At 48.9% G+C, this 12,806-nt stretch overlaps 1 protein-coding gene across 1 annotated transcript in view; it reads left to right on the top strand.

Moving 5' to 3' along the window:
- The window catches only part of MON1B (MON1 homolog B, secretory trafficking associated), a 28,073-nt gene extending 15,858 nt beyond the window's left edge, over positions 1-12,215 (top strand). The window contains exons 5-6 of the mRNA XM_015406177.1: positions 6,902-7,049; positions 9,665-12,215. Of these exons, the coding sequence (XP_015261663.1) occupies positions 6,902-7,049; positions 9,665-9,883 (367 nt within the window). The 3' untranslated portion in view covers positions 9,884-12,215. The remainder of the gene's footprint in view (positions 1-6,901; positions 7,050-9,664) is intronic.
- The last annotated feature ends 591 nt before the right edge of the window (positions 12,216-12,806 follow it).

The following is a 12,806-nucleotide window of genomic DNA, read 5'->3' as shown; positions in this document are numbered from 1 at the left end:
TCCGAGGACTGCTTGTGAGAGAACAGCTCTGGGAGAACTTGTGACTGACCCAAGGTCACTCCAGCAGCTGTGCGTGGCGGCGTGGGAAATCAAACCCGGTTCTCCCAGATTAGAGTCTGTGCTCCTAACTGCTACCCCAAACTGGATTTAAATACCTGTAGAGGGGAGGGGAAGCAGATGCTCAGTCAAGATCTTCTTCAACCAGCAGACATGTTATCAAGGTTCCCTTCCCCTTCTAGTGGACTGGCATTTCCTCTGAGTAATGTGGGAGTTCTTAGAACTAGGGGGGTTCGATGATACAGGGAGTAGGGTGGAGGCACCAATAGGGAATGATGGCTCGGACGCTATTTCTTACTGTAGCGATATCTTCCTCCCCTGGATGTTTGTTGCAGACCCCGCTAGGTCCCTTGGTGTTGACCCCATTGGATGATGCATCCGTGCATATCTAGCAAAGATGGTTTATTATTATTAAGCCAGTTTGGTGTAGTGGTTAAGAGTGGGGGACTCTAATCTGGGAGAACCGGGTTTGATTCCCCAACGCCTCCACATGCAGCTCCTGGTGTGACCTTGGGTCAGTCACAAGTTCTTTCAGAGCTGTTCTCTCAAGGGCAGTTCTTGGGAGAGCTCTCTCAGCCCCACCTACCTCACAGGGTGTCTGTTGTGAGGACGGGGAAGGGAAAGGAGACTGTAAGCCACTCTGAGACTCCTTCGGGTAGTAAAGGGTGGGATATAAATCCAGTCTCCTCCTCCTCCTCAATATCATCACCATCATCATCATCATTATTGTCAGGGCTCTTTTTGTAGAAAAAGTTTTTAGGAACTCATTAGCATAATAGACCACACCCAACAGCAGAAACTCATTAGCATATTAGGCCACACCCTGACAGCGCCGCTCATTAGCACATTAGGCCACACCCCCATGTTACCAGAAGTGTGGTCATCCAGCCACACCCACCTTTCCCTTCTTATTCTGTTTACCTTCTTTGTTGTCAAAACCCAGGGCTTTTTTTGTAGCAAGAACTCCTTTGCATGTTAGGCCACACACCCCTAATGTAGCCAATCCTAATGAGTTTCTGCTATTGGGTGTGGCCTATTATGCTAATGCGTTTCTGCTGGGCGTGGCCAACTCAGGAGCCAGCCGGAACTCCGTTCCTGTGCGTTCCTGCCCCAAAATAGCTCTGATTATTGTTATTATTATTATTGGGATTTCTATCCTGCCTCCCTTGCAAGCAGGCTCAGGATGGCTTACAACAACTAGATAAAACAATTTAAAATGAAGTCCACAGTAATTACAGTTTAAAACCTATAAAACCCAGGTAGCATCAGACATGATGGCGAAGCAGAATGTCAACAAAACTCCCAGCCGTACGCTGTATGTGTGCCCAAGGGCCAAGGGTATTGGGTAAGTGGGCGAAAACATCGCCAATGGAGCGGATTAACAGAGTGCTCGACATAGGGACAGTTTAGGGCAGGGGAGGCCACTGTGATTTGACACCCGTTGCCTCAACCAAAGGCCTGGTGGAACAACTGTGTTTTACAGGCCCTGCCGAACTGTAATAAGTCCTGCAGGGCCCTGATCTCATTAGGGAGAGTGTCCCACCAGGCCAGGGCGAGAGCTGGGAAGGCCCTGGCTCTGATCGAGGCTAGATGGATGTCTTTTGGCCTGGGGATTACCCAAAGGTGTTGTTCAGACGAGCATAAAATATGGTTCAGAGGAGCGTAAAACACGGTTTGTTACTTATAGGGTATTGCCTGGTTTCTGCCTCAGGAAGGTGTCCTTTAATCTTGGAGTTCCTCCAGAATGGTAAAAGCAAGTTGCTTGTTCTCTGTTTTGGAAACAGGTTTTCAAAACACAGAGACGCTAGTCTTTCAGGGAACGTGGCGGTTGCATCCTTGCAGTATGATCTGCCCCTTCTGTCGCTTCCCATCAGATGTCAACTTGGCTCTTTGTTTACTGCTAGCTCGGGCCTTGCCGGCATGCTGCTGCTCCTCCTCACCAGTAAAACTTTTGAACGCACTAGAGAAATTGGGATGGTCCCCTCGGAATACGTCACGTAGATTGAACAGATTTCTTGTTAACACGAGCAAAGGGTTTAACAGCTTGTGAAGCCGATTCTGAGTGCGGGGTTTGAAATTTCTTGGAACCAAATATGGGCATTTTCTTTAACGAAAAGCACGTGAATGATCTTGGCAATGCAAGTGAGGACTGAATCCACCTTGGCACTGTTGCATGTACTCGCACGTCTCCCTTAGTGTCACGGGGGAGGGCATTTTCAGATACGCCAAGCCTGTTAACACGCACACAACACCGGCACGCTTGGCAGAGAATCGGGCTGGGTTGCCACTCACCGTTCAGCGTGCGTTTGGTGGAAGTTCCAGATTTGCTGCAGCGGAATATCTGAAATGCCTGCGTGGTGCAGCAATAGGTAGACCAGCAGAACGGTGTTTTCTTGTCCCAGTGTCCAATCACTACCAAATCTTACTCTGTGTTTTGGGCGAACGATCCCCTTTAGCTTAATTTTCTTTTAGCTTAATTGTTTTCAGTTTTGTTGCGGCTGGACGTGGCTCTCGAGGTGGACGAACCTCTAGAGCAGGGGTGGCCAAACTTGCTCAGTGTTAAGAGCCACACGGAATAAACGTCAGATGTTTGAGAACCGCAAGACATGAACAAATATTACACGCACGTTTTTATTTTGAAAAGCATGCAGATTTGCTTTCTATTAACATTAAATGAGACTGCCAAAAACAAAAAGAAAAGGGGTGAAAACAGGTATTGATAAGAAGAGATTGGATTTATACCCCGCCCTTCACTAACCAAAGGTGTCTCAGATAGGGTTGCCAAGTCCTACCTGTTGCTGCAGTGGGGGACTCCTGGCTCAGTCCTGGAGTGCGCGTGCCGCAACCACATCACCCAGAAGTGACGTGACCATGCCGGGCATGCTGGGGGCGGGGCCATGACCATCCGAGGGAAAACCATAGAGTTTTCCCTCGGATGACCGTGGCCCCGCCCCCAGCGTGCCCGGTCTGGTCGCGTCACTTCCGGGTGACGTGCACGTCACGTACTTTGGGGGTGGGGTTCCCCCCGGGGCCCGATCCGCCGGTGGCGGGGAACGGGCCTCTGGGGCGGGGGTTTCCCCACCCCCCGGGGGGACTTGGCAAGCCTAGTCTCAGAGCAGCTTACAAACTCATTTCCCTCCCCCTCCCCACAACAGACACCCTGTGAGGTGGGTGGGGCTGAGAGAGCTCTTGACAGAAACTGCTCTTTTTTTCAAGAACAGCTGTGCCAGAACTACGGCTTGCCCAAGGTCATCCAGCCAGGTGCAAGGGGAGGAGTGGGGAATCAAACCCGGTTCTCCCAGATTAGAGTCCACGCACCTAACCACTACACCAAACTGTCTAAGGGAGAGAGAAAGAGAGAGGGAGGTGGAAAGAAAGGATGAAAGAGGTGGAAAGAAAGAAAGTGAGAGAGAAACAAAGCAAGCAAATAGATGGAAGGGAAGGGGAGGGAGGGAGGGAGGGAGGGAGAAAAAGCTTGCCTCCTGTTCGCTTCCCCAGCTGCCCTGCCGGGAGCCGCGCAATATGTTGTCCCTGGCCCAAAGGACGTCCGTCTTGCCTTGACCAGGGCCAGGGCTTTTTCTGCATGCTCCCAGTTGAGATTAGGGCCCTGCAGGATCGTCTTCAATTCCGCAGGGGCCTGTAAGACGCAGCTGTTCCACCAGGCCTTTGGTTGAGGCAGCGGACGTCTTAAATTTACATGGCCTCCCTGAGGTCGTGGTCACCTATCCATCTATTAACCCGATTAATATGCTAAAGAACTGTACAGCCAGTGACTGTCAGAAGTATGATTGCGTTTTAATGTTTATTATTGGATTCCTAACTTGTTTAATTTTAATTGTGTTCAGGGCTTTTTTTGTAGAAAAAGCCCAGCCGGAATTCATTAGCATAATAGGCCACACCCAACAGCAGAAACTCATTAGCATATTAGGCCACACACATGACAGCACAGCTCATTAGCATTTTAGGCCACACCCCCATGTTACCAGAAGTGTGGTCATCCAGCCATACCCACCTTTTGCTTCTTATTCTCTTTACCTTATTTGTTGTCAAAACCCAGGGCTTTTTTTGTAGCAGGAACTCCTTTGCATGTTAGGCCACACACCCCTAATGTAGCCAATCCTAATGAATTTCTGCTGTCGGGTGTGGCCTGTTATGCTAATGAGGTCCTGCTGGGCGTGGTCAACTCAGGACCCAGCCAGAACTCCGTTCCTGTGCGTTCCTGCCCCCCAAAATAGCCCTGGTTGTGTTTATTGTACTGTTTTTATGAGGTTACCTACCCTGAGCCCGCTTACTTGCTATAAATACAAATAATAAATGAATAAATAAAATAAAAGAGCCGCATGTGGCTCCCAAGCCGCAGTTTGGCCACCCCTGCTGTAGAGACAGATAGTATGCCGCTTTTTTTCTTTCCCTTCCCCCTCTCCGTGGTTCTCAGCCAGAGGTGCTGGAAAGAGCTAAGCCGGCCTTACTCGATTACAGTTTTAAATAGAGTCAGCCAAGTGGCTTTCCCCCCTTACTGACAAGAACCTGGGTGGACGTAGAAGCTTTTCGTAGAAGTACCGGAGCCCAGAGACGGGGAGACTGGGCAATGGCTGAAGTTCTGCACAAGTGCAGAGGGACTGCTGAGGGGTAAAGCTGGCTGTGCACCAATGTTCCCTCTAAGCTGTGGAGTCTTGTGAGCGAAAATTCTAGTTTGCAAGCTACTGGCATTAAAGTTGTGAGCGAGGGATTTGGCTGCTGCATAAATCAGTTTGCTCTGGAGCCCTCCTTCCTGAGCTGAGACGAAAATGTGTGAGCCAGAGGCTAGAAAACTGTGAGCTAGCTCACACTAGCTCAGCTTTGAGGGAACACTGCTAGGTCATCTCTGAAGGGAGATTGGCTGACTCTGCGTTGGCTTTTCTCTCCGTTGTCTTACCAAACCCACCTTGGAACAGAAATTCCCCTCTGCATTGCATGCTGCTGTCGCTTCCTTTGATCGTCGGTAGCTTCCACACTCCATGCTGCTTTCGCTTTCTTTGATCATCGGAGTTTATGGTACCTTCTAGACAGATTTATGGCCATTCGGGGTGACTTTGCCATCAGTACGGCATTGCCCCAAGGTATTTGGATGTGGTCTTGAGCTGCCCTTTCTCCTCTCAGTTGAGAAAATGTGGAGCGAATGCAAGATGCAGAATCGGCCATTGATGGAAGCACCCACACTCCTTTAGGGTCAGAGGGGAATTCCTACGTGGCTTATTTCTGCATGTATCGAGAAGAGGTCAATGCACGCTGATGTAACATTGAATTTTAACAGATGTGCTTGACACGCCTCTCCCTTGCTTTTAAGACTTGCCAAGATCTGTAGGCCTATTGAATTTGCACTCTGTGTGTGTGTGTGTGTAGGGGGCAGGAAGGAGGGACCCCTCTGCATGCAAGCCCCCAGCCTATGGCCAGACTGTTGCTGAGCGCATACACGGGAATTAGCTTTTGGAACACCCCTGCAGATGTGTGAAAATTAACCTTTACTGTGGTGTGCGAAAAGTTGGGTCCTGTGCATGGCACAAGGTGACTTGGGAGCTGTGGACGGGGAACAGGCATGTGACATGGTTCCTGGCATTCTTTCCATGAGTGCCGTTGGTCGAATGGAAATAGGCCCTAGACCAGGGGTGTCGAACTCATTTGTCATGGAGGGCGGGATTTGACATAAATTGGACTTTGTTGGGCCGGGCCATGTTTGTCATAAAATGTAATGCCAGGAGAGGGAGGAGCCTCAGCCCAGTGCAGGGAGCAGAAGCTTGCCTATCTATCTCTCCTGAGCGATTGAGAGAGTCTGGGAAAGCAAGCTGTGATGCAACAGCAGCAGCAGAACTGGAGGAAGAAGCAGGAGACAGCCAGTCCTTTGTGAGCCTGATAGAAGCCCTCTGGGAGCCTGAACCGGCCCCCGGGCCACATGTTTGACACCCCTGCCGTAGACCCTTTCCAGAACACTGCAAGTCAGTCTTGGTTAGGCTAGCTTTGAGTGTCTGTTTTCCTTCCTCCTCCAGTCTAGAGCACTGCTCATATGAACACATGTAGCTGCTTCACACTGAGTCAGGCTCTCGGTCTCTCAAGGTCAGTATTTTCTACTCTGATTGGCAATGGCTCTCCAGGGTCTCAGACGGAGGTCATTTACATCACGTAGCACCGTAATCTTTTAGCTGGAGATGCTGGGGACTGAATGTTGGCCCTTCCTCCTACAAAACAGACAATCTACCACTGAGCCATGCTGTAGAACCAGTGCATTTGATGCCTAAGGATGTCTGGCATCTGCATTCTCATCCCTAGCAAGAAGAAGAGGAGATTGGATTGATACCCCGCCCTTCACTACTCAAAGGAGCCTCAGAGCGGCTTACTATCTCCTTTCCCTTCCCCTCCCCGCAACAGACACCCTGAGAGCAATGTTCCCTCTAAGCTGTGGAGTCTTGTGAGCAAAAATTCTACGTTGTGAGCAAGTGATTTGGTTACTGAATAAATTAGTTTGCTCTGGAGCCATCCTTCCTGAACTAAGACAAAAATCTGTGAGCTGGAGGCTAAAAGACTGTGAGCTAGCTCACACTAACTCAGCTTAGAGGGAACACTGCCCGAGAGGTAGGTGGGGCTGAGAGAGCTCTTTTGAGAACTGCCTGTGAGAGAACAGCTCTGGAAGAACTTGTAACTGACCCAAGGTCACACCAGCAGCTGCATGTGGAGGGGTGGGGAATCAAACCCGGTTCTCCCAGATTAGAGTCCATGCTCCTAACTGCTACACCAAACTGGCTCTCGCTGAGAAGTCACAGAGGTGGAACTCTAACAACTCCCTAATATTGTCATTCTTTCCCTGCTACAGTCCAGAACTGGAGGGGCCGTATTGCAGTGAGAGTGAACGACACCGGCTCTTCGACCTCTATCACTACCTTCACAGCCGCATCCACAGTACCGCGCGCCCGCTGCGCCTCATCTACCACGTGGCTGAAAAGGAGACTCTCTTGGCTTGGGTGAGGAATGGCTTCGAGGTCACCTTGTGTGCCTCATCCAAAGGTGGAGCTCCACATTACACAGGAAGCACGGGATTCCCAGTCCCATGCTCATAAGACAGATATGTCTCAGAGGAAGGGAGAGAATAGGTGGATAGCAAAAGGGTTCTTTACTTCTGGTGGTGTTGGAAAGTGCCGTCAGGCTACAGTGACTTATGGCGACCCCGAGGGATCTTCGAGGCAAGAGACATTCCGAGGTGGTTTGCCGTTGCCTGCCTTTGAGTCACAACCTTGGTATTCCTTGACAGCTCTCCCATTCAAATACTATCCAGGGCCAATCTTGCTTGGCTTCTGAGATTTGATGGGATCAGGCTAGTTTGGGCTATCCAGGTTGGGGCACGCAGAAAGGACAGTGTTCTTAATCCCAATGCTTTCCTTATAAGACCAATATGTCCTAGGGGAAGGGGAGAATTGCGGGGTGGGGGTGGTAGCAGAGAGTTCTTTACTATTACCCTACAAACGCCCCGGTCACACGGGCCAGGTAATCTGCAGGGGTACGGAGGCTTTTAGCTGCGGAGAAAAAAGAAGCGCGATAGCATGATCTCACGTTCCCCCGCGGCTCCTTCCTCCGGCCGTCAGCAGCCGATCAGACCAGCGGGGCAACACAGCAAAAACACAGCAGGACTGCGTTTGCGCGCATGCGCCCGACGCGGACGGCTGCTGGATGCGACGGGCTACCAGCGCCCGCCTGCACCGCGCAGTAATTGGAAAATACTACATCGAAGCAGGTAGTTTTTAACTCCGCGTTTTCCGCGGGAAGCCACGGGTGTGCTCCACTTGCCAGATGTGGCGGTGTGATCGCGCCTGAATAATCCGCCCACCACCCGTGGCCAGTGTTCCCTCTAACCTGAGTTAGTGTGAGCTAGCTCACAGTTTTTTAACCTCTGGCTCAGACATTTTTGTCTTAGCTCAGGAAAGATGGCTCCAGAGCAAACTAGTTTATGCAGTAGCCAAATCGCTCGCTCACAACTTTAATGCCAGTAGCTCACAAAGTAGAATTTTTGCTCACGAAACTCCACGGCTTAGAGGGAACATTGCCCGTGGCGCTCCCGCAGCTACGTCCGCGTGTGAACGGGGCCTAAATTTCCAATATTAACCTTCCCCCATTGCTTCTTTTAATCCCTTATGTGCCTCAACTGCATTCCAGAATGGAGGGGAAATACTCATCAGCAGTGGAAAGTGGAGCAGAGGTCCATCAGTGGCTATTTAGCCACACAGTGTACTACAGATGGAACACTCTGTCTGGAGCAGTGATGCTCTGTATTTTTGGCACTTGGGAGGCAACAGTGGGAGGGCTTCTGGAGTTCTGGCACCACTGGTGGACCTTCTTGTGGCACCTTGGTTTTGGCCACTGTGTGGCTTCTCTTGCATTCTTATGAGTGATTTTGTTTTTTGAAAAGCAGGAATTGATGGTAGAAGGTGAAGGATTTTTTGAAGTTGTGCTAGTTTGGAGGAGAGTAAATTCTGTTGTCTAAGAAGAAAGGCAAGAGGGAAAACTTTTATGATAAGGTCACAGGTCAGAGCAGAGGAGAACCTGTGTTTGCCAGGCAGGACAGCTGTTACTATGCTGGAAGGGTATGGGACAGGCTTTTCTAGAAGCTATTCATGTATGAGTAGGGAGCCCAGCCTTATACTTCTAAGATTTCATGAGTTCTGAGGATGGCTTTGCATTCATCTTAAATTCTCCAAAACGAATAAATAAAACAAAGGATTTCAACTGTAAGAACATAAGAAGAGCCATGCTGGATCAGACCAGTAGTCCATCTGGTCCAGCATCCTGTCTTGCACAGTGGCCAACCACGTCCTCTGGATAGCCAAAAACAAGGCAGAGAGGCCGAAGCCTTCCCCTGGTGTTGCTTCCTGGCTTTGGGATTCAAATATATATAATATATGAATACTGGCACATTATTTTTGACAAAATAACAAAAAAGCACCGAGGCAAGGTAACGATAGTTGTGTTTTGACTGAAGGGCAGTTTCTCAGTTTGAGTCAGCCCGCTGACCTTTGTGATGGTCGCAGACAAATTATGAAATGCTGCTTGAAACTTCACAAATCATTTACTTCTCCTCATCACCAGACTTACAGGTTCGAATAACAAGAGCTAATAACTTGAGTGAGTCACAGAAACCGGGCGAAGCGGCTTATTGAGCCATAGGTGTTGGCATCTCTCCCTGAAAGAACTTAGGAAAACAAGCTGCTTTCTGTGATCTAGTAGAGTCTACTTCTTGGGTTGGTAATTAAATGAGGATGAAATGCTGTCCTCCCCCCATTTTCAAAGATGAGATCTAGTGCCTAAGGGGGCCGCTTCCTGTGAGGCTATATAATAATGATATCCTGTTTGCTCCTCTGGGAAGCCAAAATCTCCAGCTGCTCCCCAAATACTGTCTTATTTATTTGAGTCATTACTCTGCCTTTCCCCCCCCAGTGAGGACCCAAAATGGCTTACGTCATTCTTCTCCATTTTACCCTCATAACAACTCTGTGAAAGTAGGTTAGGTCTTGGGCCTGAAGGAAGTCCCTGAACTAGTTGCCTATATGAAGCTGAATATTTCTCTCCCCCCCCCCCTTTCTTTTAGGTCACCAGTAAGTTTGAACTATATACCTGCTTCAGTCCCTTGGTGACCAAGGCTGGTGCCATCAACGTCCTGACGAAGCTGTTACGCTGGATAAAGAAAGAGGAAGACCGGCTCTTCATCCGCTACCCACCCAAGTACTCCACCACTCCCAACCCGGGCAAAGGAAGCAAGGGCCCCCGAACGGAAGGCGCAGAGAATGGTTTTTTCGGAGGCCTCTAGGCTTAGGACTTTCATTGTCTCGAACTGTGTTCCTGCGTACTCTTCCTTAAAGAAAACTCTTGATGGAAGAACTTCTTGGTTGGGGTGGCAGTGTTGGTGGTTGTCCTTCACAAGTTGAGAGTGATCTGCCATTGTGAGGGGAGAGCTAGCTTTCCAGGCCAAGCGGCTCCTTCAGCAAAGTTTGATCTGCTTTATGATTATTATTATTATTATTATTTTAAATAAGGGTCTTAACTGTCGTACCTATAAGGAGGCATTGACCTAGACCCTCAGGTAGATTCTGGAGCTGGCTAAGCAAGCTGTGGTTCTTGTGGATGTGGAAGTGGCCTGTGATTGGCAGGTGTGGGATATCAATATGGACTCTGTTTAAGTATGGTTTACACTGATGCCTGTTTCAGACTCCAGCAGGTTAGCATTTTCAGGTAATGAATACTTGCATCCTTGACATAATCGAGGGGCGGTGCGTTTTTCTTCTCACATTCCTCCTCGTCAACCGTTTTTACCTTTGGCGCTGAAATTGGAGGAAAGAAGTCTTACTCGCTTCATTTAGCTGTTCAGAAACTCTAAACAAAGGGGCCCCCCGATAGGGATACCTCATAGAGGAGCAACAGAGGTGATATGGAATAACTTGCCTGAGAATACTTGACCCTTAATAAGCATGCAATAGTCCATTCTGATTGAGGGTTTCTAAAACCTGCTGCTTCCAGGGGAGGCAAGGGGTGGTGGTGTCACTCTAGTAGCTGTTGTGGGGTTTGTTTTGGTTTTTTTGAAGAGAGTGTAGCTTTCAAGCAACAACTGTGACCTTGGGATACTTTGGTACTGTCAAACGGTTCTTGGTAAACATGTGATATTAGTCCACAGTGTGTTTGAGGGTGGCTTCCAAAATGACTGCTCATTGGTCACACTAGTAGCTGTTGCAGTTGTATCAAAAGTGCTGCTTTTGAGCAACACGTGGTCTACCTAGAATGGCTGAGTATATACTTCAAGGGAGCTGACCAGGATTTATGTCATCTTCAGAGCAAAGTAAGCGAAGAGGCCCAGTTCCAAAGAATCCAGCATCCCAGGACTTATCAGTATTGTCGACTGACTCCTGACCTCCCTTCTCTTTGGACTTAACAATTTCCTTTTGAATTAGGGAAGCTGCTTCAGTCCTTGGTTTTGAAACCACGAGAGGTTCAACGCGTGTGAAGGGTATTCTGCAGCCTGCAAAATCTGGCACTCGGCTACTGTCTTTGAACACAAGATGGCTCCGTTTGTATTTATGGAACCATGGTGGAGTTTTTGACAAATGTTTAAATGTTGTCTGTCGGAACCGAACTGGCTTTGAAAAGACCGCCTTGCTGTTATCTTTCCCTTCTCCTCTTCTCCTCCTTCCCAATCCTTTCTTGTTTGTTTTTAAAATGAAGTCCCCCCTTCAGCAGAAACAGGTGCTTAGAGAAATTGAGAAGGAAGTCCTTGTTTTTCACTAGCCCACTGCTCCTTTGAGCACTGGTATTTTTGTTGGGGTGCCCCCATTCTTTTTCAGCAAAGCAGCTACATGTCTCTTTGTGGGCCTGCAGCTAAGAAAGTGCATAAGGGCTCAGATCAAGTTGTCTCCTTGGTAAATAACTCCCCTCCATTCTTGTTAACGCCAGATTTTCTCCGGTTGGATTATCCGTTGAGACAGCTGCTCTTCTCAGAGGATGACTGGGGGGGAAAAATTACAATTGATTAATAGTTGCATCTTTTCCCTTGCTGGTTAAATACTGCTGTGCCATGCAAATCTGCACCCTGTATCAATCTGCCGCTGTCTCCCACCCCCAAGGTCTGTTCCCAGTCCTTCCTGTTTCGGAAAAGATCTTTCTCTCTTTTTGGCCACAAGGTAGTGGGAGAGAGTCCCTGTTCTCCACCAGCAAGGCTTTTCTGCCTCTATGTGTGCTTGGTCCCATTGTTGTGTGTGTGTGTATGGGGGGTGGGGGAGAGAGCTCAATTTAACCTGGAATGCTTATGTAAGTGTACTGATTTCCCATTGCCAGTTTTGATGGCGGGAGGCACTTGATGCTGAGCACGAACTGGATAGTTCCCCTCCTTGCCAAGGCCGCGGCAATTTGGAAGAACGAGGCTACTTTTGCAGGATTTATCTGTCGCTACCGGATTCCTCCTGGCGCTTGCTGCTTTCTCAGCTTGCTTCCGGCTGGCGTTTCTTCCGCCCTGGTGAAGAGAACAGCAGTGATTTCCATACATCACATGGCTAACTGACAAACAAAGGTTTATATTTCTGGCTGAACTGTTGTACTGAGAACTGGAACATCCTATTAAACACACACAAACACAAGCCCTTTCAAAATCGGTCCCATCTTGGCACGTGTCTTTCTTTCTCCATCTGCTATGATGTTATAGAAATAATCTTCTGCTTCAAATTGTCAGGACCAATTGCAATCATAGGTTTGGTCCCACAGTGGTGTGTTGGGGGGGGTGTCACCTCACGCTGCCACCACTCTGGTTTTAGGATCCCTTGAGAAGGCCCATAGCACCCTCCCAAGACCTTCAGACCTCCCTTATTTGGCTGAATAATATGCGTGAAGACCACGCAGAGTAAACAACGAGGTCAGCCCAATATGGGAGGTCAGCCCAATATGGGAAACAAAGTGCAAGAACAATCACAATAAGTGGGTGAAGAGAAAAGAAACCACATGCCCTAATGCGACTAGACTCACAGTCCCTAGTCCACTGTCTCAGTTGGGCCTGAGTCTACTCACCTTTCCTCTCAGGGTGAGGGTTTCTCCTAGCAGCAGCCTTGCTTCTGGCCCTGCTGTCTTGGAAGAAAGAACAGCTCTTCTTCTGTACCAGCTCTTTTGTTATAAGTCCCCCTTCTCTGTGATTAGCTAAAATTGGCACCAAAACATCTCAGGGACTTCTGAGAGTTGTAGGTCTGGCCTCCTCT

This window comes from Gekko japonicus, unplaced genomic scaffold (assembly GCF_001447785.1).
Source record: "Gekko japonicus isolate JY-2015 unplaced genomic scaffold, Gekko_japonicus_V1.1 scaffold1076, whole genome shotgun sequence".
NCBI lineage: Eukaryota > Metazoa > Chordata > Lepidosauria > Squamata > Gekkonidae > Gekko > Gekko japonicus.
The sequence above is the reverse complement of the archived record's forward strand: the minus strand, read 5'-3'. Positions and strand labels throughout refer to the sequence as shown.